Raw genomic sequence first — 25,648 nt, 5'->3', positions numbered from 1 at the left:
AAAATCTGCTTTCCCTTTTCCTTAAGGAAAATGAGTATAAGAAAATATGGCTGCTTATCAAATTAAATTGTTTTCTCAATTTGTTTTCCTGATTTTTTATTACTCACAGCTTCATCAGGAGTTTAATTACAGGAACCATCAATCTTTCATCACCTGATTAACAGTAGAACCATTTCTAAATCACATTCGTCAACAGTGGCTTTCTAAAGTTTTCTTATTGTAGATGTTTCTCATCCTCCATAGTACACTCACTTACGTGGAAAGTTTACACTGATTTTTTTAATGTTCTACTTGATTTAACTGTATATGAGGATTTTCTTTTTTAATAATATCAATTTTATTAATGAAGCTGGTCCAGATTCATAATTTCACATGAATCAAAATGAAAGCCTATCATAATTTATGTCAAAAAGAAATAGCATACTTCAGTTTTCTTTAATTGAATATTTCTTGACCATCAGCGATGAGCCAGGCACTGTTCTGTGCTCTGGAAAATGAGGTAAAGAAGCAGAATCCATATTAGTGATTTGTTCTGTCCATTAACTGTTCAAGGCACTTGGGGCAGAGTAAGATTAAGAGGTTAAGGGATACTGAATTTTGCCACATTTTTTGATGTTCCAGAAAACTGCTTATTGATGAGAACAGAGTTCCAAAGTATTGGAAATTATGCATTTATTCATATCTTGTATTTTATCAGAAGATCGTATCTGTGCAATCAGTTTCCATTTAAAAAGTAAAAATATTTGGTAGGTAAGTCATTTGTACAATTAGATGAATCACCTTCATTTGAATGTAAAATATTGCTTGGATATAGCCTAAAAACCATGGAGAATTTGCTCCTAAAGCGAATTCATAACTAGATCAGTTTTGTGGATAGTTGGAGTCAAATTATAACACAGTGTCTTATAATTTATTTCATTATCTTTATTAGTTTTATTAATATCTTATTTTCCATGTTTATTTCAATCATTCTTTTTTGAGTTATAAACTTTTTTAGGAGATAAGATATTGTTTAAATTAATAAAATAAAATACATACTTTGGTCTGAAAATTATTTAGTATTGGATAATGTATTACTTAGTATTAGATAATGTAGTATTATCAAATAATTCTAAAGTTAAAGCTGTTAACATTTTATGTGTTGGATGATTGTGTATAGAATGCATAATAGAAAGTTTTGGTAAGGATATTGGTTCATAAAAGGGATGATTAACAGATAAAAGTGTGATGTATTGCAAATGAATGTGTGCTCAGGTATACTTATAATATATTAAATATGTGATGGATGTTATTGCATATTTGCTGTGGGATTGTTAATTAGTTATTTAAGTAAAATTTATTTTTATTAAGTAATAAAAATGATAATTATTATTCATTTATTTTAATCTTCCTCTTAATTTAGGAAAAATGCACTTTTCGTTTCTACCCTGAACTTTGTCACATTAAACAATGCAGCAGAGAATTTAATAATGGCTTTCTGAACTATAAAGCAAACAAGCTAAAGTTGCAGTTTACATATACTATCCTCTTAACTATTTCAGAAAAAAGATATTTGAGATCAGTTCAGTTCAGTTGCTCAGTCGTGTCTGGCTCTTTGCGATCCCATGAACCACAGCACGCCAGGCCTCCCTGTCCATCATCAACCCCTGGAGTTGACCCAAACTCATGTCCATTGAGTCAGCGATGCCATCCAACCATCTCATACTCTGTCGTCCCCTTCTCCTCTGCCCTCAATCTTTCCCAGCATCAGGATCTTTTCAAATGAGTCAGCTCTTTGCATCAGGTGGCCAAAATATTGGAGTTTCAGCTTCAACATCAGTCCTTCCAATGAACACTCAGGACTGATCTCCTTTAGGATGGACTGGTTGGATCTCCTTGCAGTCCAAGGGACTCTCAAAAGTATTCTCCAATACCACAGTTCAAAAGTATCAATTCGTTGGCGCTTTATAGTCTTTATAGTCCAACTCTCACATCCATACATGACCACTGGAAAAACCATAACCTTGACTAGACAGACCTTTGTTGTCAAAGTAATGTCTCTGCTTTTCAATATGCTGTCTAGGTTGGTCATAACTTTCCTTCCAACGAGTAAGCATCTTTTAATTTCATGGCTGCAATCACCATCTGTGGTGATTTTGGAGCCCAAAAAAATAAAGTCAGCCAATGTTTCCACTGTTTCCCCATTTATTTGCCATGAAGTGATGGGACCAGATGCCATGATCTTAGTTTTCTGAATGTTGAGCTTTAAGCCAACTTTTTAACTCTCTTTCACTTTCTTCAAGAGGCTCTTTAGTTCTTCTTCACTTTCTGCCATAAGGGTGGTGTCATTTGCATATCTGAGGTTATTGATATTTCTCTCGGCAATCTTGATTCCAGCTTGTGCTTCCTCCAGCCCAGTGTTTCTCATGATGTACTCTGCATATGATTTAAATAAGCAGGGTGACAATATACAGCCTTTGACGTACTCCTTTCCCTATTTGGAACCAGTCTGTTGTTCCATGTCAAATTCTAACTGTAAAATGTAAGCATCTTTGAACATGAAAATCTTTAACTACATCTCAGAAATTATCCTCTAAGTCAGATTGCTGCAAGTGGAATTATTTTATAAGGAAGAATTACTCCTTCTCTCCCATGTATTTATTTATACAATGACTTGTTGAAATCAGTGTGGACTCATGAATACTTACTTTATTCTTTGGTTTATATGCCTCTAATGTTGTTATTTATTTGGGGCTCAAATTGTTCAAGGGCTAGCTATTAGGAGCTCTTGGTGGCCTTTTGGTAGCTTCTCTTGCCATAGACTATGTATTTAGTTTCTCACTTACTTCCTTACTTTTACATTTGATTCACTCTCTTATTCTCTGGTTTCATAAAAAAACTTATTCTAGGTTCATCTGTATTTGTCCCAGCTTGTGGTTCAGCTATTTTCCAAGGAACCCTGGTTTCTTTTTTGGAGAATAACATTTAGAAACCAACATTTGGTTGGGTGGAGATGTTTTAATGGTTCTTTGTAACAATAGGTACTCTGAACAGCAGTACCTACGGGCCCTCTTTTACCTTATCAGCTTTAGATATTTTCAGTGATTCCATGCCATTTTGGACAGAAATCATCATATTGTAGTTTCAAATTATTTGTGTCTTGATATTGTGGTGCAGCAGTAAAGAATCTGCCTGCCAGTGCAGGAGACTCGAGAGATGCTGGTTTGATCCCTGGGTCAGGAAGATTCCCCTGGAGTAGGAAATGGCAACCCACTCCATTATTCTTGTCTGGAAAATTTCACTGACAGAGGAGCCTAGTAGGCTACAGTCCATGGGGTTGGAAAGAGTCAGACATGACTTTACATGCATGCATATACACATTATGTAACTTTTTAAATACTGTATTTCAAAATAATATTTTTGCTAATGAAATCCATTTCTTCAATAACACCACATTTATCCTCAGTGCATAGCTGTGGTGGAAAAGCCATCACATTATTTTCATTCCACAGTTAATTAATAAACTGATTTAGTGAGTGATTTGAGTCATCTAAAGTTTATTGTTATGTGTGATGTGCTAAACACTGATAGGCATTTCTTGCCACATCATCATAAGCGATTATTTTCCTAACATTAGAGTAGTTTTTTCCTTAGAATTCAGTTCTGCAAATATTTTAATCAATAAAATAATTGTGGTTGATTTCTGATCAGTTAACCAACTTAATAAAATTTTGTTCATGTGCTTTTGACTGGTGTGTTTTATGTTGGGATATGTTTTGAAATCTCATGATTAACCTTATGATAGTTGGTTTTTCTTTCTTTACCATCATCTTGTATTTTTACATTATAATCATCGTGTTTCTTTGTTGGTTAAACAGATGGTCTTCTGAACTGTTGCTACATTTTTTCATTTTTTAATGTTCCTTTATAACTGCAAATATTTCTCTTCTCAACATGTAGATTTTTCTCTTTACAGTGTATCAATTTAATAATGTTTTAAACCTGTAGTTTTGAAGGTTTTTTATTTTAGATCTAGAATTTTTCACTATATCTTACTTCATAAATTTTTTTTCAGGATTACTGCAAATAGTGCTGAGAGAAGAAAATCTTTCTGTACATTCTGAGAACGAGTAATAGAATAATTGTTCCAAACTCTCATGCTGATGTATATCCATATGTTTTCTTAACAAACAAGATTGTCCTCTTATTTTTGTACATTTAAACATACTTATAAGCAGGTGGCCCAGTTGGTAATGAATCTGCCTGCAGTGCAGGAGATCTGGGTTTGATCCCTGGGTTTGGAAGATCCCTTGGAGAAGGAAATGGCAACGGTCTCCAGTATTCTTGCCTGGAGAATTCCATAGACAGAGGAGCCTGGTGGGCTACAGTCCATGGGGTCGCAAAGAGTCAGACATGATTGAGTAACTAACACTTTCATTTTCACTTTTCAAAGGTATAGCATCAAGTACAGTGCAACACAGGACTGCCTCCCTGCTTTTACATACTATTCTATTAATGATATTTATGTTTTTATTAGCTATTCCCTTGCAGCTCAGCTGGCAATGCGGGAGACCTAGATTCGATCCCTGGGTTGGGAAGGTCCCCTGGAGAAAGGAAAGGCTACCCACTCCAGTATTCTGGCCTAGAGAATTCCATGGACTATACAGTCCATGGGGTCACAAAGAGTCGGACATGATTGAATAACTTTCACTTTCACTAATAGCTCCATTGAAATCCATAAACCTTGCTAAATTGGACCTATACCTCAGGCTTCTCAAAATTCAAGTAATATTTAAGCATTACTCTGTGCTAGACATTTTGAAATATTAGGGGCACAAGAAGATTAAGACCCAGTCTGTCTCAATTTTATCGAAGAGATTGATGTCTAAGCCTATGACTGTAATATAATACACTTTTGAGTACAAGCTGAAAAATACCTGTTTCTTTCATCCATCATGCCTACTGCCCTACTAAGGTTTATTTTATTCACATGTTGTAAACATTTCCATCTACTCACAGAAGCGATAGATTAAAATGATGAGAAAGCAGAGCTAAATATAGATCCTTGAGGCACATTTCAAAAAAGAATTGCATGCATTGAAATACACTAGTTAATCACTACTCTGGGAACATGTGTTCATCCAGCTATATGTTGACCCATTCATGCTATTAGATGGCCTGTATTTCTCTGTCTTTCACAAGGGTATCATGAAGTGCATTGTGAAAGGCCAAATACCCTATGTCATTGAATACTATTTTTTCCTCATCCACACAGCTATAAGTCCTGCCAAAAAGAAGATGAGGTTCCTGTGACATAGTTTTTCCTAATGAGCCCAGGTTGCCTTCACGTCATCACTTTTTCTTCGTACAAAGATGGTAAACATCAGGCATATCACAGACTTAGTTCACTTACTAGTGGTTAGTCTCATGTCCTTTCCCAATTCATAATTTTCCTTTAACTTTCAGACACACTCGTTATTGGACCTGAGAATTCACTCTTCCTCCCACATCTTTTATTATATTTCCAGCTGTCTCCAGTTAACAAAATTGTCTGATAACCATCAAGAATTCATTTTATTTCAATAATTTATTACCATTTGTTATCCATAGCTTGCTAATGCCAAATATAAGTCATCTGAAAAAGGCACCCCATCCTCCAAATAGGGACAAATCCAAGGTTTTTCGTTTGTTTGTTTTAAGCAAATCTCCCATCTTTTATCTTATATCTTTGGTTGGCCACAGTAACTATCTTCCTAATACACTGGAAATAATTAATGACTAGAACAATTAATCAGTTGACACAACTATATCTAAAATAGTTCATGGCATTAGGCCTTATGGAAGAGACACACCAAATACATGTTAGTTGAAAAACAAAGATGAAGATCCTTTCATTCATTCAATAGATATTATTTGAACATCTGTCCTATACCAGGCACTGTATCTAGAAACACATTAAGTCACTGCCCTGTTCTTGAAGTCTGGTGGATAAACAGTTGTATTTGAAAGAAGACGCACAGAGATTTTCCAAAGACAGCTTCTGCAAGATAAAGAACATAAAAGAGGAAGTATGCATTTGGGAGTCATCAGCAGATAGATAGATGAAACTAGAGAAAGAATAGGAAAAGATGAGCAAAATCTATCTTGCTGAGCCTTGGGTCATGGAAACTGCCTTCAACTGAGGAGTTGGAAGCCCCAAAGGATGAAAATCAAATGCAACTTGGATACTAAACAAAGGTATCCAAAGAGAGAAGATAATCATTTTAATAGTTAAAACTGACTGCACTCACATTTATGTGACATGTACTTTGCTAAATTTCCTATCCATCCCTCCCTTCAATCTCGCAACAAACTTACAGGGGATATTGTTTTTATTCCCATTTTATAGATTAGAAAGTTGAGCACTACTGTAAAATCACAGAGCTGGTAGATATCTGAGCAAGGATTCACATCCAGACAGAGTGTTTCCTGATTGAATTTGTCGAAAAGAATTGGGGCTGTAGAATAACTGGTGAAAAGGAATGCTTAATTTTTTATCTTTAATAATTTTTTTTAATTGGAGGGTCACTTTACAATGCTGTGTTGGTCTCTGCTGTACAACATAAATCAGCCATAAGTATAAAATCTTAAGAGCAGTCTTGCATGTGAGTTTACTTTCCTTTATGTTTGCTATTAATATCTGATTAATGGTTTGTCAGGTGGTCATAGCTAATGCTTCACTTGTTTCTTATCTTTCTCCCTGTCTTACAAGGGCCTCAACTCCCAGACTCCCACCTGTCTCTTCACAGTGCTCGGCTCCCTTCTTCATCTCATCCTGCTTCATCCTTTCTTACCCAGTCACACTGGACTCTTTTGAGATCTCATCTTTTGCTTTGCAGTGCTGGGCTTTCAAAGGATTGCCCACCTCTACCATCCGCAGGCTCTAACTTTTTATCCACTGAGGCATCTTTTTCTGATCTTTCAGACCACAGCTGGCATTACAAGCATGGGAGCAGTGTAAGTGCATGGATTCCTCTCTCAGTGGGGCCCCATGCCATGGGATTAATGCTCTGTGGTCATCACGCCTTTTTAATACTGTTAGCCGTGATGTTGTGAATAAAGTCCAGTAGTGTGGAGAAGGCTGTGTCTGGAACATGGAGACTTAGTTCATCTCCAGTTCTGCCCCCGCTGGTTCTCCAGTGCCTGCCCAGCTTCCCCATCCTTATCCCAGTCCAGTGACCATCTCCCATTCCCACCCTTACCTACCAAGGGGCCTGGGTGCAAGTGCTAGAGAGGCAGACTCAGGCTAGGTGCCTTTGAAGATCTGCACGCAGGCTATCACCATGCCCAAAGGACTAGGACACAAAAGAGTAAATAGAAATCACCATGACAGGTCAGGGAGATACAACTGAGGAAGGAAGAAAAAAGCTTGCTTACTGCTTCTCAAGCAGAAGTCTCACAATTTTATTTTTTCATTGAATTCTGCAAATTATAGAATCATGCTTTCTACAAGGATTGCAGGTACAAAGTCCCACAGACATCATGCGTGATAATGATCAAGTTCACCTGAATGAGCCAGCTGAAGCTGATGGACACTGGACCAAACTAGGAAGCATATATCCCTTCAAAAGAGGGCCACCACTCCAGCTCCAGCCAGTCATTCCCATATGGGAACCTGGACCTAAAGTTACCGCATCTTCTGATTTTTCAAGTGAATCTGAATTTTTGTATACAATATCCCAATTTTTAAAAGTTGATAATAGGTTTTTTTTAATCATTATAATGTGAGGAAGGCCAAATAAAATACATTTGAGGGTCAAATGAAGCTGTTCCTGGGCCACTGGTTTGCAGCCTCTGTATTTCTGATTTATTGGAAACATTATTTTAAATGTTATCTCCACTCCTAGCCTTGGCTCTATGAAAGAATATGCCAAGTATTTTTTTTTATTTTCTCTGAATCTCCAGAGCCTAACATCATTCAGAGGCCAACACCGTGGGGTAAAGGCTGAATCACTCTGATCTGCACTGCTACTGGACAAGAAATGCTCAATTTTCTCAATATTTCTAAGTGACTATCTTCAGTGTATGTGCACATTTATGCATGCCACTGCTGTGATGTGTTCAGTCATGTCTGACTCTGCAACCCCATGGATTGCAGCCTGCCAGGCTCCTCTGTCCATGAGATTTCCCAGGCAACAGTACTGGAGTGGGTTGCCGTTTCCTTCTATAGTATTTATGCATACATGCCTGAAAATCATCATATCCTCAGAACTTACACTTAACATGAGAATTGTTTCAGTGGTTTTATAATGTGTAACAAGTCTATTTTACTTTGTAAAGTATAAATATGCAAGTGCAGAGCATCATTTTCATCAACAGGATTATATATTAATACTCTTGGATTTAATGAATTTCTGCACATGAATATTTAGAATTTCATTGGGAAGAAAAAAAATCAATGAATAAGGGTCTTTAAAACTCATAGGCCAGTAAGCAAAACAACTTGTAAAGTACACTTACAATTTTTTAAAATATTTGGTAAAAATAAAAATGATAACATATTTTATTACAAACTTAGAATTCCAATTATAATGGTACATTATGACATTTTGAACATTCAGCTTTCTCAGAAAACTTATGCTATGTCCCTTAAAAATTGTACAGCGACTTATAACGAAATAACAGTTGACTCAGAACCAAGATATTGTACTTGCCCAGTCCACAATTTATTTATTTGGCTACATGACCTTTGGCAGGTCACTTAAATTCTCTGGACCTCACTTTCTTTGTTGGTAAAATAAAGGTCATCTGCAATTTTTTAAGATCTCTTCCAGTTCTGAAGTTCTATGATAAGATGTCACATAATTTGTGAATTTTTTTTTCTTTCTTTTCAATCATTCAGCATATTTTAGTTGAGCATCTACTGTGTGTCAGGCACTATTCTAGACACAAGGATATAGGAATGAACAAAACGGACAAAACACCTGACCTCCTGAATTTTATATTCTTTTCATGTCTCTCGACAAAATAAATACCATAAGAAAGAAAGACATTGCCTAATATGTTAAAAGTGACATTCTGTGGAAAAATACAGAGCAAAGTAAGAGGGTTTCAGAATATTGTTGATGTCTAATAGAGCAAGCTTCATTGAAAAGTTGATGTTTGAAGGAAGAAGCAAGGAGATAAGGGAGTGAGCCATATGGATACCTGGGGTAAGGATATATTGAGTATTGAAAACAACTAATGCAAAAGCCTTGAGGCATATGTGTGCTTTCCACAATCAGACAACAGCAAAGAAGCTCATTTGGTCTGAATATGAAAAGTGAAGGGGAGAGTGTAGACCATGAGTTTAAATAATTTAAAGCCTTTGTATTGACTATTACTCTGAGGAAATCAAGAAGCAATTGGAGGGTTTTGAGCAGAGGACTAACCTGATTTGACAGATTTTAACACCCAGGCTGTTATATTCAGACTAGACTGTAGATAAGGATAGAACCAGGCATAGACCAGTTAGAAGCTAATATATTTGTCTAATTGAGACATGATGGTAGTAGCCTGGACTAAGAAAAATAGCCTGGACATGATGAAAAGTAGCTGGGTTCTGTACTTACTTTGAAAGTGGTGCCAACAGAGTTTTGTGATGGTTTGGATGGGAAAATGAGAGAAGGGGGAAGTCAGGAATGAGCTGGAGGATGGGGTGGCTATGGACTAGCTGGCAAGGACTCTGGAAAGAACAAGTTTTGTAGTCAGGAATAGGGACATGTTCTCTTTGAATATCTTGTTTACCATGGAAGTATCAAGTATGCAGTTAGATATAAAAATCTGAAATTCAGGAGAGAGGGTTAGATAAATGGTCTCAAATTGGGAATTGCTATCAGGTAATTTAAAGTCATGAAACTGAATAATGTCAGCAAAAAAAAAAAAAAAGAATTGAGTTTTCAGAGAAAAGAGAAATGACCTACAGATCACAAATGGGGACAATCCGATGTTAACAAGCAGAGGAGCCGACATCAGGGTTGGATAAAGAGTGACCAGTGACTTAGGAGGTTAACACATATGACATCCCGAAATCTAGGGTTAGAAGGTATTCAACAGAGGAGGAGGGATCCATCTGCCCAGTGTGGCTGGTAGGTAAGGGAAATGACAGCTGAGAAGCGACTTTGGATTTAGCAGCGTGGAAGACATTGATGATGCTGCTGAGAGTGGCTGAACTAGAATACACAGGGATTAAAGCCTCAGTAGAGAGGGTTACGAGGAAAAGAAGAAAAGGAACTGGAGACAGCATGTATGAACAACCCTCTGAGGACTTTCAGCACGAAAGGAAGCAGAGAAACAGGGTGGAAGCTGTAGAGGGAAGTAGAGACAAAAGAGGATTATTTTTTAAAGATGGGATGATAACCATGTGTCCTAATGGGAACAATCCAGTAACAAAGAAATACTGATGATGTCGGAGGCAGGGGAGGGAACTGCTTGAGTGATACCCTTCAGTGGTGAGAGGAGGGATGATCTGGTGTATACAGATAGAGGAGCTGGTCTTCGCTAGAGAACAAATAGTTCGTCCTCAGAAATAGGAGAGAAGACAGGCAGAGAGGACAAGCATATGGGCACCAAGGAGGAAAGGCGGGGGTGGGATGAATTGGGATTGACGCATATATATATGTTTATTATTGATACTGTGTATAAAGCAGATAACTAAATAGCTGAGAGAGTTACTCAATGCTCTGTGGTGACCTAAATGGGAAGGAAATCCAAAAAAGAGGGGATATATGCACAGCAATTCACTTTGCTCTTCAGCAGAAACATGTTCCGTTGTGAAGCAACTATACCCCAATAAAACTTAATTTAAAAAAAAAGAGAGAAGGAAGAGCATAAGAAATGTGGGTGAGTGGACAGACATCAGATCATATGTCTAAATGACTTAATGCTTGTTCCCTCCCATCTTTTTAAAGTAGTAGCCAACAGTTTGGTGTTGCTTCATATGTGCCAAAATTATTTTGAAGATGCTGCCTTTATCATTTCACCCTTGCAACACTCATAGGAGTAGTTCGACCCATTTAATGGATAAAGAAGTAGACAGTTGATGTTACATGTACTTTCATGCCAAGTCCAGTGGCCTGGCCTGGATTCAGACCCTGGTGGTCCAAGTTGAGGACCTGTCCCCTCAATCACAATTCTGCACTGCTTCTGTTCTTTTCGGGAGAAAGCATTGCTAAATCTTAAATCTGTACAGATAAATTTTTTGCAATCACCCTTGGCACAAAATGTTAAATTTTATCAGATACAAATTAGCAGTATTATGAGATAACTTCATGAAAATCAATCCCATCGGTATCTCTCAAACATTTACTATGGAATTGTACCTTATGCAGAAAGAGTTGCCACGTATTCATAATCACAATTGAAAAAATATTTCTCATTCTCATATATCTGATGATATTCATACCCACAGAGAAAGTGGGATAGACCAAAAGAAAAAAAAAAAAAAGATTCATATCTCCCTTGTGGGAAATGTGAGGCATATAAATATAGAATAGGATGGAAAATAGTATTGTATTTCATTATGGTTGGTTACTTGCCTACCTTAGTTGCTCAGTCATGTCTGAGTCTTTGTGATCCTTTAGACTGTAGCCTACCAGGCTCCTCTGTCTGTGGAATTCTCCAGGCAAGGATACTGGAGTGGGTTGCCATTTCCTTCTGCAAGAGATCTTCCTGACCCAGGAAGATAAGAACCCATGTCTCCTGTGTCTCCTGCATTGCAGGAGGATTCTTTACCCGCTGAGCCACTGGGGAAGCAAGCCCCTCTTGCCTACTTACTCAGCACTTATAAGTTGAATCTATTTACTTCAGACTTTGTTGGATTTGTAGAAATAATTTTCTAAGGGTGCACTGTATTCCACTGGCCTTGAAATTAACTAGGAAACTACTCACTCACCTAGTGCACTTCAGGGTAGAAATGTGTTTCATTTTCTGTCCTCTTGGTGTTCTAATCAAGCTTTCATCAACTCACTCTCCACCACGCCTCTCTTCTCAATCATAGTTAGTGGACAAAATTTAAATGACAAGAGCTCTCTGTTGTATATGTATTGGTGATTTGAGGTTACTTGTTGACTCATAACCTATGTACTTACTCTTCAATTTCAGCATGTTTGTAGATCAGAGTCCTGAGATTATAGTTTTGAGGGGTCAAAAGGCAAAATAAGTCCAAGGAATGTGAACACGTGACTCTTCCTGTTCCAGCATAAGCCCTGATTGAATTTTTTTTTTTGCTTCCACCTATACAGAGTGTGTTTGATTAATGGATTTAGTTCCTGGAAACTGTCTTAGCAGAATTTACTTCAAGCTTTCAACTTTGTGCTATGAGATGAGAAGTTTAACCAGGGTAGCAGTTGATGCATTTCCTTTGCTGTTTGGCTAAGAGCAAGACTGGAAAGTTTTATGACATTGTTCTCAGACTGGCAGGATTTAAACAAACAAGGTTTCCTTAACGTGAGAAAAGGTTGCTTTGTTCTTCGCCTGGCAGTTTGTCTGGAGTCAGGCAGTCCACTCATTTCTCATACATCTGGGAGGTACCAAGATCAGTCACTTACTTTGGGTCATAGTTCACTGGATGCTATGATGATTACATCTGAAGATGCATCTTTGCCCTTTGTGCGAATACCCTTGGTGCCTTTAAGACTGCTCCTCCTAGAGGCAAAGGAAGACACAGCATTTATATGGGATCTTCCTCCCAGAGATACCATTAGCCTTGCCCGACCTGATACCCAGGGGCTTTCCAGGTGGAGCTAGTAGCAAAGAACCCGCCTGCCAATGCAGGAGACATAAGACACACAGGTTTGATCCCTGAGTCAGGAAGGTCCCTGGAAAAGGGAATAGCTACCCACTCCAGTGTTCTTGCCTGGAGAACCCCATGGACAGAGGAGCCTGGTGGGCTACAGTCCATAGAGTCACAAAGAATCAGATGCCACTGAAGCAATTTAACACGCATGCGTGCATCTGATACCCATTATTTCTAGATTTGGCCTTGCTTCTTAGCTTTTGTCTCCCTGCTCATCTAAAATCTACATCTTCCTGTTTCTCCCCCCACTTCTACTTACTCCATTCCCTATGCCTACCATGGTGACTGTCCACTTGATTTTCCATTTAACAGGGCTTCAGGCGCAGCTCAGGTGTGTGTATGCTTAGTCACTCAGTCATGTCCAGCTCTTTGTGACCCCATGAACTGTAGCCCACCAGGCTCCTCTGTCCATGGGATTCTCCAAGCAAGAATGCTGGAGTGGGTTGTCATTCAATACTTACTTCCCCTTTATTCCTGCCTTTTTCAAGTCTTTTCATCATCTTAGCCCCATCCCCTCTCCCCTCCAGTCCCGCTTCTGAGCTCCTCCAAGTTAGTTCCTGGCTTCTGTTTACAGCACTCGGCATCATCAAACCAGACATCCCTCCCCGACTGTTCCTACAAAGACTCACTATTTTGGTGTTCACTCCCTATATACCAAGCAGCTTCCCTGACCTCCCTCTGCGTAGCTCTCCCTTCACTTGTTCAGGAAGCGACAGGACCATGACTGAACATGATCTTCATACCAGAGATGCATTCTCTTGCCCCTAAACCCTTAACCCTGCTAGATGTGTCTTGTCCCAACTTGCTTAGCACTTATACCCTCCTTACACCGAAGGCATTACTTAACAGCTCCTGAGACTTTCTCTTCTGTATTTTAAGCTCCTTGAGGGTAGTGGTCATGAGTTTTAATATTAATATCACCCCAGGACCTCATACTGAAGAGGTTCTATTTGTCTAACAAATGAGTGTATAGTTGGCCCACTGTGTCTGCAGGTTCTGCATCTGTGGTTGGTTGAATCGCCAGATGTAGAACCTGTGGGTATGGAGGCTTGATAGCATTACACCATTTTTTAGAAGGGACATGAGCATCCGTGGGGGTGAATATCAAGGAGTCCCGGTAGCCAGCCCTCCACAGATGCAGTATTTCTCATGATGGGCAATGAAAAAAAGGGGAAATTGATACAAGGAAGACAGCTTAGCATTCGTTAAAGACAGATAAATATAGATTTTTTTTTCTTTTTTTAATTCCTGGAGCAGAGCCAGGAGATGATTCATAACGATGGAAATGGAGTGAGGAAGACTTGGAGGAGGGCATTCTTAGTGGCCAGGGACGTCATTCTAGGCAGCTCAGCCTCTGCAGGTGCTTCTCTTTCCCTGAATTACTCCTCTGTTGTCTGGGTTAGCTTCATTTCTGTGTTCTGTAGCCCGGGATTCGGCTGATCCTTGGAGCCCTCCGATGGCTGGGTGTCTCGGGTCTATGACCAAAGTTGCACGTGTGTGTTATACAAAGGAGTCCTGCTGTAAGGTATCTGGAGAGGAAACCTTATCATTAGTTGATCCCTCCAAGCACTGACATTCACATTGTAAAACTGTGCCCAAAGCATAGACGGTCACACAGGTCGCCATCTCTGAGTTGGTGCAGAGCAATGTGTGTATGTGTTCAGTCTGGCTCCTGTGTCCCCATGGACTGTAGCCCACCAGGCTCCCCCTTGTCCTTGGAATTTTTCAGGAAAGGACACTGGAGTGGGTTGGCATTTCCTCCTCCAGGGGATCTTCCTGAACCAGGGATTGAACCCATGTCACTTGCATCTCCTGCATTGGCAGGTGGATTCTTTACCACTGTGCCAACTGGGAAGCTCTGATATAGAACACAGGCCCTTCAACACCATCGATGACTCTATGGGCAGAGATATACCCACTCCCAGCCCCCAACCTTGAAACCACTGCCAGTTCTATGCCACCTGAGGTTTGGACATCCTGTTAGAAACCCTGTCAGCTGTAGAATGGGTCTCTGTTCCTCTCACAACCTTGGGAATTTTTTCGCCCTCCTTAAAGGCCATTCTAATTGTTCTGCTCCACAGTTCATCATCTCCTGAACTTAGGTGAATCCTACGAGCCAGGCTCATATATTTCTTCTGTCTCTTTGCATAAAGTTTAATGGGTCGGCAAGCTTTGAGCTTTTCCTTTTTTCCCAATGTCTGAAAAGTTGTGATAACAAAAATAATACTGGCTACAAGCTTCTGTGAAGTTAATTATTTTAAATTATTCAATTTATTTTAAATGAACGAAGGAGACTGAGCACCTAAGAAGAAAATGGCTCAGAAATTGGAAAGAAAACATTATATTCTGCTACCGTCGGTTGGAATTTGGCCCTTTTATTTTTCTCCTGAGCGACATAAGAGCCATTGAGCTCAGAGGACGTGAACATCCTGAACAGGAAATAGATGGTGTGTGGAGGAGGTGAGGGGGGCACCCCGCCGTCATTCTTTGAATCCTTCAGTGAGTTCACTTGAATCCTGTTAGAGAAGCGAGTCAAGGGCTGGAAAACAGGCTCTGCTTGGACGACTTCCAGCACACTTCACAAAGCTCAGGAAAAGCTCAGCTAAGCCACACACATTTTATGCTTTCCTGAGGAAAGACTCTGCTTGTTGGTCTCAGGGTTAAGGAGTTTCAGCAAGTTTTTATAGAGATACTAAAACATTCTCTTCATATTTTCCTCTGTCACTAAAAGGAGCCCAGGGGAGAGAATCAATGATGTGGGCACTTACGTGCCTGCTGGGCCAGTTAGCTTCTGGGAGAGGTGTAGGCGCAGTGGCTACGTGTTGGCAAGCCCTTAGCTACCTGGCGTCTCTGGGTTTATCGTAGGTGTGTATGTGTATATGTGTGTGTGTAAAAATCTCCGCTGAAACATGAAGAAGCTAAACTCAGAAGTGTGGATGTGTGCATTTCAAGATTCTTTTATTTTTTTAAGCCTTTTATTGAGCTATAACACAGATACTGAAAAGTATATACATCTTAAGTGACAGCTTAATGAATTTTTGCATATTATATACACCCATGTAAGACCACTCACATAAAGACATAAATAATTTAGAGTGCCTCAGAAGGTTCCCTCATACATGACAGGCACACTTTTAGTTGTTTAAAGATAAGTCTGAATCTCATTTCAAGATTTCTTACTTGAACTAGAAAATGCAGAATGAACTCCATCTTCATCCATCCCAGAAAATGACTTTCCCATCGGGACAAAACAAACCCCATGTAAATTGTGAAATAAGGAGAGACAGGAAGCCGTGAGGGATGATGTCACAGTGGTCTCAGGATTGTCAGGACCTGCTGCTTTTTTTGTTGTACCCCAAAAATATTTTTCAGGAAAAACACAAGCATTTGCTGTGCCTTTCTCAGAGTGATTTGGAATGCTCGTTGAAGCAAAAAGGCCCTTTATGAACTGATTCCTTCAGCCTGTCTCTGCCCTGTCACACACCATTGTGTTTATTTCAGAACCTGAGATTTACACTGAGTGAATATTAACAGGGAACAAAACCTGAAGTCATGGCAATTTGCATTTGCCAGTGAGGTTTACCTTTATCTGCTAAACTTAAATTGCTTCTTTTCTAGAAAAAAAAAAAAAAGTACTTTTAGCTTTCTCATACTTCTTTATAGGAAGCTTACTGCTATCTTTAAGACATTCTACCTTGCTCACCAACTTGTCATTTTCTTATTTATCACTGTTTTCTTATATTGTCCTTTTCCTTAAATTTTAGTCATAAGAAGTATATATAATTAGAGTAAGCAAAGACACTGGAAAGTGGTTAGTGTCAAATACCTAAGATCACTTCTAGACGTAGAATTTCAGTGTGTTTGTTTATTTTTCAGATCCTCAGTTTTATTCCAGTAGGACTAGATCAGGTGATCTCTTTCTTTTTTAATCTCATTGCATTTCTGATTAGGAATCAAATGGTTAAATTAGAGTGAAGATAGGTTTAGAAGTGACGAAATTATGCTGATGAAGAAATCTGTGAAGATTCTCCTTTTAAAGATCTTTAAGAAAAGCCATCAGCTCTGTTTAATTTGAGCTAGTATCTTCCGGGGGGCGGGGAATAAGTTAATTTTCCACTTTCTGATAGAAAGAGCTTATCACACTTTTGGCGAGGTTATTGATCACTTGACACAGAATAGGATGCAAGGCGCCCGGACAACATATACCTGCTATTTGGGAACTTTGCAAATGTGTAAAAGAGGATAAATCAGTTACAGAATGGAGTAAGTGACCATGTAGTTTTACTTCAGGCTGATAAAGCAGCGCCATCTACTGCACACAGGCTTTATTTTACGTTGGAGAATTCTTCAGTAGAAATTCATTTTTGCAGGCCTAAACACAAAGCAAAATTGGTTTTCAGTCTGTTATCTTTTAAGATATACATCTGGGTCGATTTATTGAGATATTTGTTTTCCACATGTATTTGTCTGTTCATATTGAGAACAATAATCAAATAGCAGAGTGAAAGGTAAGACAATGTAACTATGAAAACAATATGAATGTCAAGTGTTCCTTCTTGATGTCTCTTGATGTGTCTTTTACTCTGAAAATAAGTCTGATGTACCTCCATCTGCCCTTTTATGTCTACTAATGACATAAAAATCAATGGTTACCTGGTGCCTATTTCAACTGAACCACTGTTCATATTTTATCCTAAGCTGCCCACAAATGAGTCCTTTATTAAATGATTACAGATTTAACAGGGCTTCATTGAATTATCTTTTCTCTAGTGTTTTTTATTCCTGTCATAACACTTAAGTCTACAATATTTTAAAATAATAACTCCTAATGTTCCTAATGTATTTTGTATTACAACTTCACATAAGCATTTACGTAGAGTATTAACAAGAGCACCTCTTTTTATTAAGTTGGGACCATTAATTATCCTTTCAACCATTTTGGTTTATTTCATCTAATCTATTATAGAACATAAAACAAGTTAGTGACAGTAGATAGGGTGAGATAGTGATTATGATTCTTTTCATCACTACCTATAACTCTTTCAAGGTCTTAACTGGTTATTGACCATTCACATTACTCACTCTGTAAACTGAGAAGATTGTATCACTTCAGATCTTGATTCATAGTTAACTTTCAGCATGCACTCATTTCTTTTCAATCGTATTTGTATTTGTCATACCTCTGTCAATTTATATATTAATGGAATACACAGTCTGGAATTTATAATATTTGACATTTGTCAAGGTTTGATTTTCAAATAGACTGAAATAGAATATAACTTGTTTCTATATCACATGCCAAAGCCATAATTATATAACTGAAACATGTTAAATTTCTAGGCATACAGAAAGCACAGATGGTTTCAGTTTTGTATCCTGACTTGAAGAAAAGCTATTCAGATTCCAAATACTGTCAAAAACTTGATTTTCTCATTCATGTCTATATGTTAAAAGACTTTTGTTCTATTTATTCCAACTTTACTCATTTAATTAAAAATTGAATATTTGATATGCTGCAATCTGGAGATCCGGTGATTAAAACAGAAATCTCTTGCCCTCAGTGAGTTCACTATCTTGCAGAAGAGTATGGGCAAGGAGCTGTGAACACAAAGAAAGCGAACCTGACCCAAATTTTAGTAAATGAGGAGGGGATTTAGGGGAGAAATCAAGAAGACTTCCTGGAAGAGAGAAGCCCTGAATTGAGTCTGCAGAGAAGATAAAGTATTTGTCAGGAAGATAAGCATGGGAAGAATGCTCCAGGATTGCACATAGGATTTGCAGAGACACTGAGATGAGAGAGCAGAACAGATGTGGGGAAATGTGTCTGTTCAGCTCCCCTGGGACTCAAGGCTACAAATGAAAAAGTTCTGAGAGATGAGACTGGACACATAGGCCGAGATCAGATAATGCAGGGTCTGTCATGCTTTGGGACTTTGTTCTGAATGCTTTGGTGTCTTTAAAATAGTAAGGAAATGAAAGAGTGAGTGGTGGAATTCAAACTGATTAGAAAGATCCCTGTAGCAACTCTGTTGAGAAAAGATTGGAGAAGGATATGCCTGGAGGAAGAGGGGTCACTTATGGAGCAGGATAGGAAGTGATCCGTGGGAAATGGGTAACTGATAATGGGAGAGGGCAAAAGGAAGATGAGTGTTTGATGGGTCTTTGAAGCCCCTAGACTGTAGTTCACCAGGCTCCTCTGTCCATGGAATTCTCCAGGCAAGAATACTGGAGGCGGTAGCCATTCCCTTCTCTGGGGGAACTTCTTGACCCAGAGATAGGACCTGGGTCTCCTGCATTGCAGGCAGATTTTTTTACCATCTGAGCCACAGGAAAGCCCGATTATGGTGGTAGAACTAATTTCATGACCCAGTATATGTGAAGACTATAGAAGGAGTCCAGGAAAACATGTTTCCAGCAGGGGAAGAGTTTGGTGGCACCATCCACCAAGATCCAGGCAATGCGCAGATTAGAGATGAGCAGAGAGGAGAGGAGTTCTTCTATAAATGAAATACATCCAAGTGGAGAGATCCAGTGGGTGGCTGGTTATAGACATCGGGAGTTCAGAGGAGAGATTGGGATTGGAAATCTCTTATCTTTGTAACTTCTAAGTACTGTGTAGAACATTGCTGAAAGTAAATAAATTGGTTCTATCCTCCCAGATCTTCCTTAATCTGTCTATCCCACTGTTCTTATGCTCCGTCCGCCCCGCAGAGGACTGGTATGAGCAGCTGTATCCCCTTATCCTCGCCCTGAAGGACTGCATGGGAGAAGTGGTGAATCGAGCTAAGCAGTCCCTGACGTTCGTGCTTCTACAGGAGCTCGCCTACAGCCTGCCCCAGTGTTTGATGCTGACGTTGAGAAGAGACATTGTCTTCAGCCAAGCGGTAGGTGCCTCTTGTTTTTGTGAGCCCAGCACACTGGTGGGCTGTCAAATAGTATCCTCAGTGAGGAAAGAGATCTTCTTACGATAGTCTGCTTTTAATTTTATTTTTTTGGCCATACTGCCTGGCCTGTGAGATCCTGGTTCCCTGACCAGGAATCGAACCCATGCCCCCTGCACTGGAAGCTTGGAGTCTTAATCATTGGACCACCAGGAAAGTCCAGTAGTTTGCTCTTTAAGGGTCTCCTGTTCTTAAGGTTTTGATACTCAGCTTTTCTTATTCATAACAGATACCTAGCTGAATAGAAACAGTGTGTGAGACCTTAAATATTTATTTCTGCAAAAAGGTGGCCATGTCTCTGAAATGTCCATTGTTTCATAGGATACAGAGTCTTTGAGGGAAAGAGACCCTTGTCCTGTCCTCATATTATTCCTGGGGTCTCTGCACCATGCACCATGCAGATAGCAGCCAGGACTGGCAAAAGGGATCTGTTTGCAACCCCTTATTTCTACAGCTCTCTTGTGAATTCTGGACAGGGCCTTATAATAGTCTGTTTTGTTGTTGTTGTTTGTTTTTGTCGTTTATATAGAAGTTTGCCAGGCCATAGTCTTGGATGGAATTATGGCAGTATCACCTTTGCCGACACCCAACTGTAGCCCATGGCAACGAGGTTGGCCTCCGTCACACTAGCCGTGCTCCCACTCCCCTCCTGCCTGCTCCGCCATGATTGAGTTTTATAGACACACACCTGGAGGGAAAGAGATGGAAACTTGTCTTTGTAAACCATCCAGATAAAGGGAATAATTTAACCAAAATATCCCTTGTCCCCTACGATTTCATGGATGACCCAGTAGTAAATGGAGCAAAGTGTCAGGCACTTTGCTCTGCCTTATACAGATCTCTCCACTACAACTCTGTGGAATGAGAACTATTATCTCTATTCCTTGTGTGCAAAAATATTTGAGAACGTTTTGGAAGTGTTAAGTGACTTTTTATGAGTTTACTGCCTGGTCTTTCCCCTTTCACAGTGCTGCCTTTCTCAAACCGTCCTAGAGCATAGGTTTATACATCCATGGTTTCAAAATGGATATATAAATAGTTACAATTTTGTTACACATGCTTGGAAATTTCTAATTAAGTCTGTGATGTCTCAAAGTCTTAAATATTTTTAAATTAAAGCTCACTGACCCCAGGAATTTCTTCAGTGTTTTTCTTTTCTTTTTTTAGCTTGCTGGATTGGTTTGTGGTTTTATCATCAAATTGCACACAAGTCTGTATGACCCTGGCTTCCTTGAGCAGCTTCACACAGTGGGATTGATAGTACAATATGAAGGACTGCTGAGTACATATAGTGAGTATTGCTTTAGTCCATGTTAAAATAATATCCCTATTCGTAAAGCTATGTGATCCATATATTCTTCAGTTAAACATAAAAATAAGAGGTCAACCTTTCTTGCATCAAGCATTAGAGAAAGAATATAACTTTCAATTCTTTATATTCATTCTCCTTGTCACTGTGCTTTTACCCTCATTATGTTTTGAAAATGGAATTATAGATTACTTCACAGTGGAGTCCTGAGCAGCCATCTGGCTTTTTAAATATAAAAAGCTTTTGCTAACCTAGTTTCAATGACTGGATTTTTAAAGTCCCAAGTCTCTAATGTCTGGAACTGCCCTGTTCAATACATAGGTTGGTGTGGCATTTGAGCCCTTGAAACATATCTAGTCCAGATCAATAAATCCTCGACATGCCCACCAGATTTCAAAGACTAGTAGAAAACAGTTTTATATTAATAATTAATGAATAATTAATCATTGTATATTGATTTACAGCTGCAATGCTGTTTGGGATATATTGAGCTAAAGGAAAACAGTATTAAAGCTAATTTCACCTTTAAAATTTTACTCTAAAAATCTGACTTCTAGGATATTTAAAATTTTGTATGTGGCTCATATTATATTTCTTTTGCACAGGACAGATTCTTATTTAATTACCTCCTCGTTAGGCTTTATTTTTTCAGTGTATTAAATATAAAACTAGCATGAGCTTAGGTCAGTGATCTTCAATGCAACCATCTCTATTTTCTAGAAATCAAATGTCAGTCCTGCCAAGGGAGAAAGATTTGCACGATACTTTGTGTCATCAAAGAACTAAAGCTTCTCTCTAGCCTTCCAGCAAAGGTATACCTCCTTCCTTCCTTCAAAGGGCATATGGACAGCTGGAGTCTATTGAAACGGTTCTGATTTCACTGTTGAAAACCTTCAGACTGAGGCAAATGTCCTTAGAATGGATTCACTGCATTCAGGAACTCATTCACCAAATTGTTAGAACAAATTCTAGCAGGAAGGCGGAGTACAAAGAGACATTCTCTTCAAATAGTATGTTTGTAACTAGGTTCCTTTGCCCTTGCTTAGGTGAGGAAATTGGAATGCTCGAGGACATGGCCGTTGGTATTTCGGATTTGAAAAAAGTCGCATTTAAAATAATCGAAGCCACATCCAATGATGTCTTGCCAGTTATAACAGGAAGGCGGTGAGTGGTGCCCATTTCCTAAAGACCAAGTTTTGTTAGATGTTTCTTACTAACCCCTGACAACAGAGCCAAGGAGAATTGAGATTTGGCTTGGAAATGTTTCTTTTGTTCTCTTTTCCTTTTTTGAATGAGAAATAAATGTAGGTGACATGACAGAGGAAGATACTGAAACACTCTTAGAAGTCTCATGGATGTTTGTAAATTGCACTATAGTGAAATAAATAGGATAATGCTCCCCCGTGAAATGTGAGGAATTCAAAGTAATAGCAAGCATGAGAAAAACATTTTTCTTTTTATTACTATCTAGTCTAAAGCTCTGGGTGTTTTTATTTTTGCTGGAATCATTTAGTTAATAGTGTCATAATTCTTGAGATGACTTGGTATTAAATTCTGTTAAAAGCAGCAGCATTTTAGAAAAGATGTATTCCTATGTCAGGGGCATATGCCACCATTTTTCTTAATTATTTTTGACAATTCACTGTCAGACTGAGATTTCCAAGAACAGTTTTAAATAAATAGCTTTGAAGGTCATTGTATGATGGGCAAATGTCAAATAATTAAGAAAAATGATGGTGTGTAGAATAGACCTCCAATAGAAGAATTATATCCTATGGATAAATTATTTCAGTCAGAAGTCCTCGAAATTTTAACCATTCTGGCATTAGCACTTTTAAATGCTGCATGAAGATATTTGAAATTTGAAGCTTTCTCAGATCAGAGTTAAAAAAAAAATGAATTTTCTAAAGAGAGCCCTTTTTGTGCCAGAGAGAGATGAAGAGACTTAGGTATAAAATATAAAAATTCAAACTAAACTTGTTTTCTTTCTATAATAAACATATAATTATTTAAAATTTTGTGTAAAGAATGCCCAGAAGTCCATGGTTGATTGAAAGGTAACTGTTTCTTATATATAAAGAAAAAACACATCCCTTTAAAACTAAATATCTCAACTGCAGCCTAATGCTTAATTTGCCATTCATTGGAAGAAAAAGGAATAAAATTGCTCATACACATGCCTAGAAAACAGTGCCACCTTGTATTACTATGAAGATTATTATCAAAAGTGAGAAACTGATACTTTTATCACAATTTATAATGGAAGCTTACCAGGTCATTTGCTATAGGCAGAGTGCAGATGTTTTTTTCTGAGGGAGTTTAAAGAACTGAGGGAGTTTAGACTGTATCTAAATTCAAAAGCTATCATATGGATGGTAATGAAACTGGAATGGCAAAGTGAGCAGCTTGGCAAAATCTTTCTCCAGAAAGTGACATTATAATTGGACAGAATTTTCTAAAGCAACCATCTTACAACTAAGGACTAAATTTGTGCACAAATTTAGAAGTACTTATTCGTGAAAAACTGGTGTACATTGGATAAGTCAGTAGGAGTGTGTGGCGTTTTTGCCGAGTTGCTCCCATCTTCCTCAACTCTGTCAGCACAGTTTTATGAGGGCAAAGCAGGCCATAAAATCCAGCAGTCTCCTGCCAGAGTGGGCTGACTTGGTTTGGACCAGAGAAGAAAAAGAATAAAGCGCACTCTTGAAAAGTTGTTAGAAACAGTGGTGACTAGATAACCATTCACGATAGCATCAAATAGAATAACTACATCAGACTAAATTTAATAAAGCACTCTAAGAAATGGCAACCCACTCCAGTATTCTTGCCTGGAAAAATCCCATGGACAGGGGAGCCTGGTGGGTTGTGGTCCATGGGATTTTGGGGAGTCAGACACAACTGAGCACGCACACCACACCTGATAGCTTAGTTGGTAAAGAATCCGCCTGCAATGCAGGAGACCCCAGATTCCTGGGTCGGGAAGATCCCCTGGAGAAGGGATAGGCTACCCACTCCAGTATTCTTGGACTTCTCTTGTGGCTCAGCTGGTAAAGAATCTGCCTGCAATGCAGGAGACCTGGGTTCGATCTCTGGGTTGGGAAGATCCCCTGGAGAAGGGAAAGGCTACCCTACTCCAGTATTCTAGCCTGGAGAATTGCATGGACTGTATAGTCCATGGGGTTGCAAAGTCGGACAAGACTGAGCAATTTTCATGAAGAATTGGAAACAGAACACACAAGATAATGCTTGGAGAAATTAGTAAGATCCAGTAAATGAAAAGACAGTCCATATTCACAGATCTGGAATCCTCATTCATGATTGGTGGTTTTGTCACTTTGGAAACAATTTGGCAGTTGCTTAAAGAGTGAACCTAAAATTGCTGCATGACTCATCAGTATATACCCAAGAGGAAATGTCCATTCAAAACTGGTAGTTTTTCAGAACACAGGTAGCCAAAATCATGAAGTAATGAAGTGTTCATCAACTTGAATGCACAGACAAAATGTGGTATACCTAAACAACAGAACACTCTTCAGCATGCTACTGACACATGCTTTGACACACGTGACCTAACAATGATTAAATGAGGCAAGCCAGACCCAAAAGACTATACATTGTATGATTCTCTTTATATGAAATATGTAGAAAAGTAAAATCTGCAGAGACATAGAAATAGGTCAGTTGTTTGCTGGGGCTGACTATGGAGTTGGGGTTTGAATGCAAACAAAGGATTTTTTTTAAGGCAGTGGAAATGTTCTGAAAGTGAATTATGGTCATGATTGCACAACTCTATAAATTTGCTAAAACTCTGAATCATATACTTAAAACAATGAGCTTATGTCAATTATATTTTAATGGAGTGACAAAACATCGGCAGAACACTCCGACATAAATCGCAGCAATGTTTTTTTGGATCTGTCTCTGACTGCAATGGAAGTAAAAGCAAAAATAAATAAATGGGACCTAATTAAACTCAAAAGTCTTTACTCAGCAAAGGAAACCATAAACAAAACAAAAAGACTACCTATGGGATGGGAGAAAGTGATGCAACTGACAGGGGATTAATTTCCAAAATATACAAACAGCTTATACAGCTCAATATAAAACACAAACAACCTGATCAAAAAAAATGTGCAATAGACCTAAACAGACATTTCTCCAAAGAAGACATACATTTGGCCGACAGGCACATGAAAAGATGTTCAACATTGCTAATTATTCTGTGGTTTAGTCGCTCAGTTGTGTCCAACTCTTTGTGACCCCATGGGCTGCAGCATGCCAGGCTTCCCTGTCCTTCACCATAATTGCTAATTATTAGAGAAATGCAAATCAAAACTACCAAAAGGTATCACCTCACACCAGTCAGAATGGCCATCATCAAAAACTAAAAATAGTAAACACTGGAGAGGTTTGTGGTGAAATGGGAACCCTCCTACACTGTTGGTGGGAATGTTAGTTGGAAAATAGTATGAAGGTTTCTTAAAAACTAAAAGTTATCATATGATCCAACAATCCCACTCCTGGGAAAAACAGAAACTGTAATTCAGAAAGATTCATACACCCCAATGTTCATAGCAGCACTATTTAAAATAACCAAGACATGGA

General features: G+C 38.7%; 1 protein-coding gene across 3 annotated transcripts in view; it reads left to right on the top strand.

The window, feature by feature from the left end:
• Positions 1-25,648, top strand: part of INPP4B (inositol polyphosphate-4-phosphatase type II B) — an 851,446-nt gene that overhangs the window by 730,871 nt on the left and 94,927 nt on the right. For all 3 annotated transcript variants that reach the window (XM_061142404.1, XM_061142406.1, XM_061142405.1), the window contains 3 exons: positions 19,505-19,677; positions 20,902-21,025; positions 22,090-22,207. In XM_061142404.1, the coding sequence (XP_060998387.1) occupies positions 19,505-19,677; positions 20,902-21,025; positions 22,090-22,207 (415 nt within the window). The remainder of the gene's footprint in view (positions 1-19,504; positions 19,678-20,901; positions 21,026-22,089; positions 22,208-25,648) is intronic.

Source organism: Dama dama, chromosome 5 (genome assembly GCF_033118175.1).
Source record: "Dama dama isolate Ldn47 chromosome 5, ASM3311817v1, whole genome shotgun sequence".
Classification (NCBI taxonomy): domain Eukaryota; kingdom Metazoa; phylum Chordata; class Mammalia; order Artiodactyla; family Cervidae; genus Dama; species Dama dama.
The sequence above is the reverse complement of the archived record's forward strand: the minus strand, read 5'-3'. Positions and strand labels throughout refer to the sequence as shown.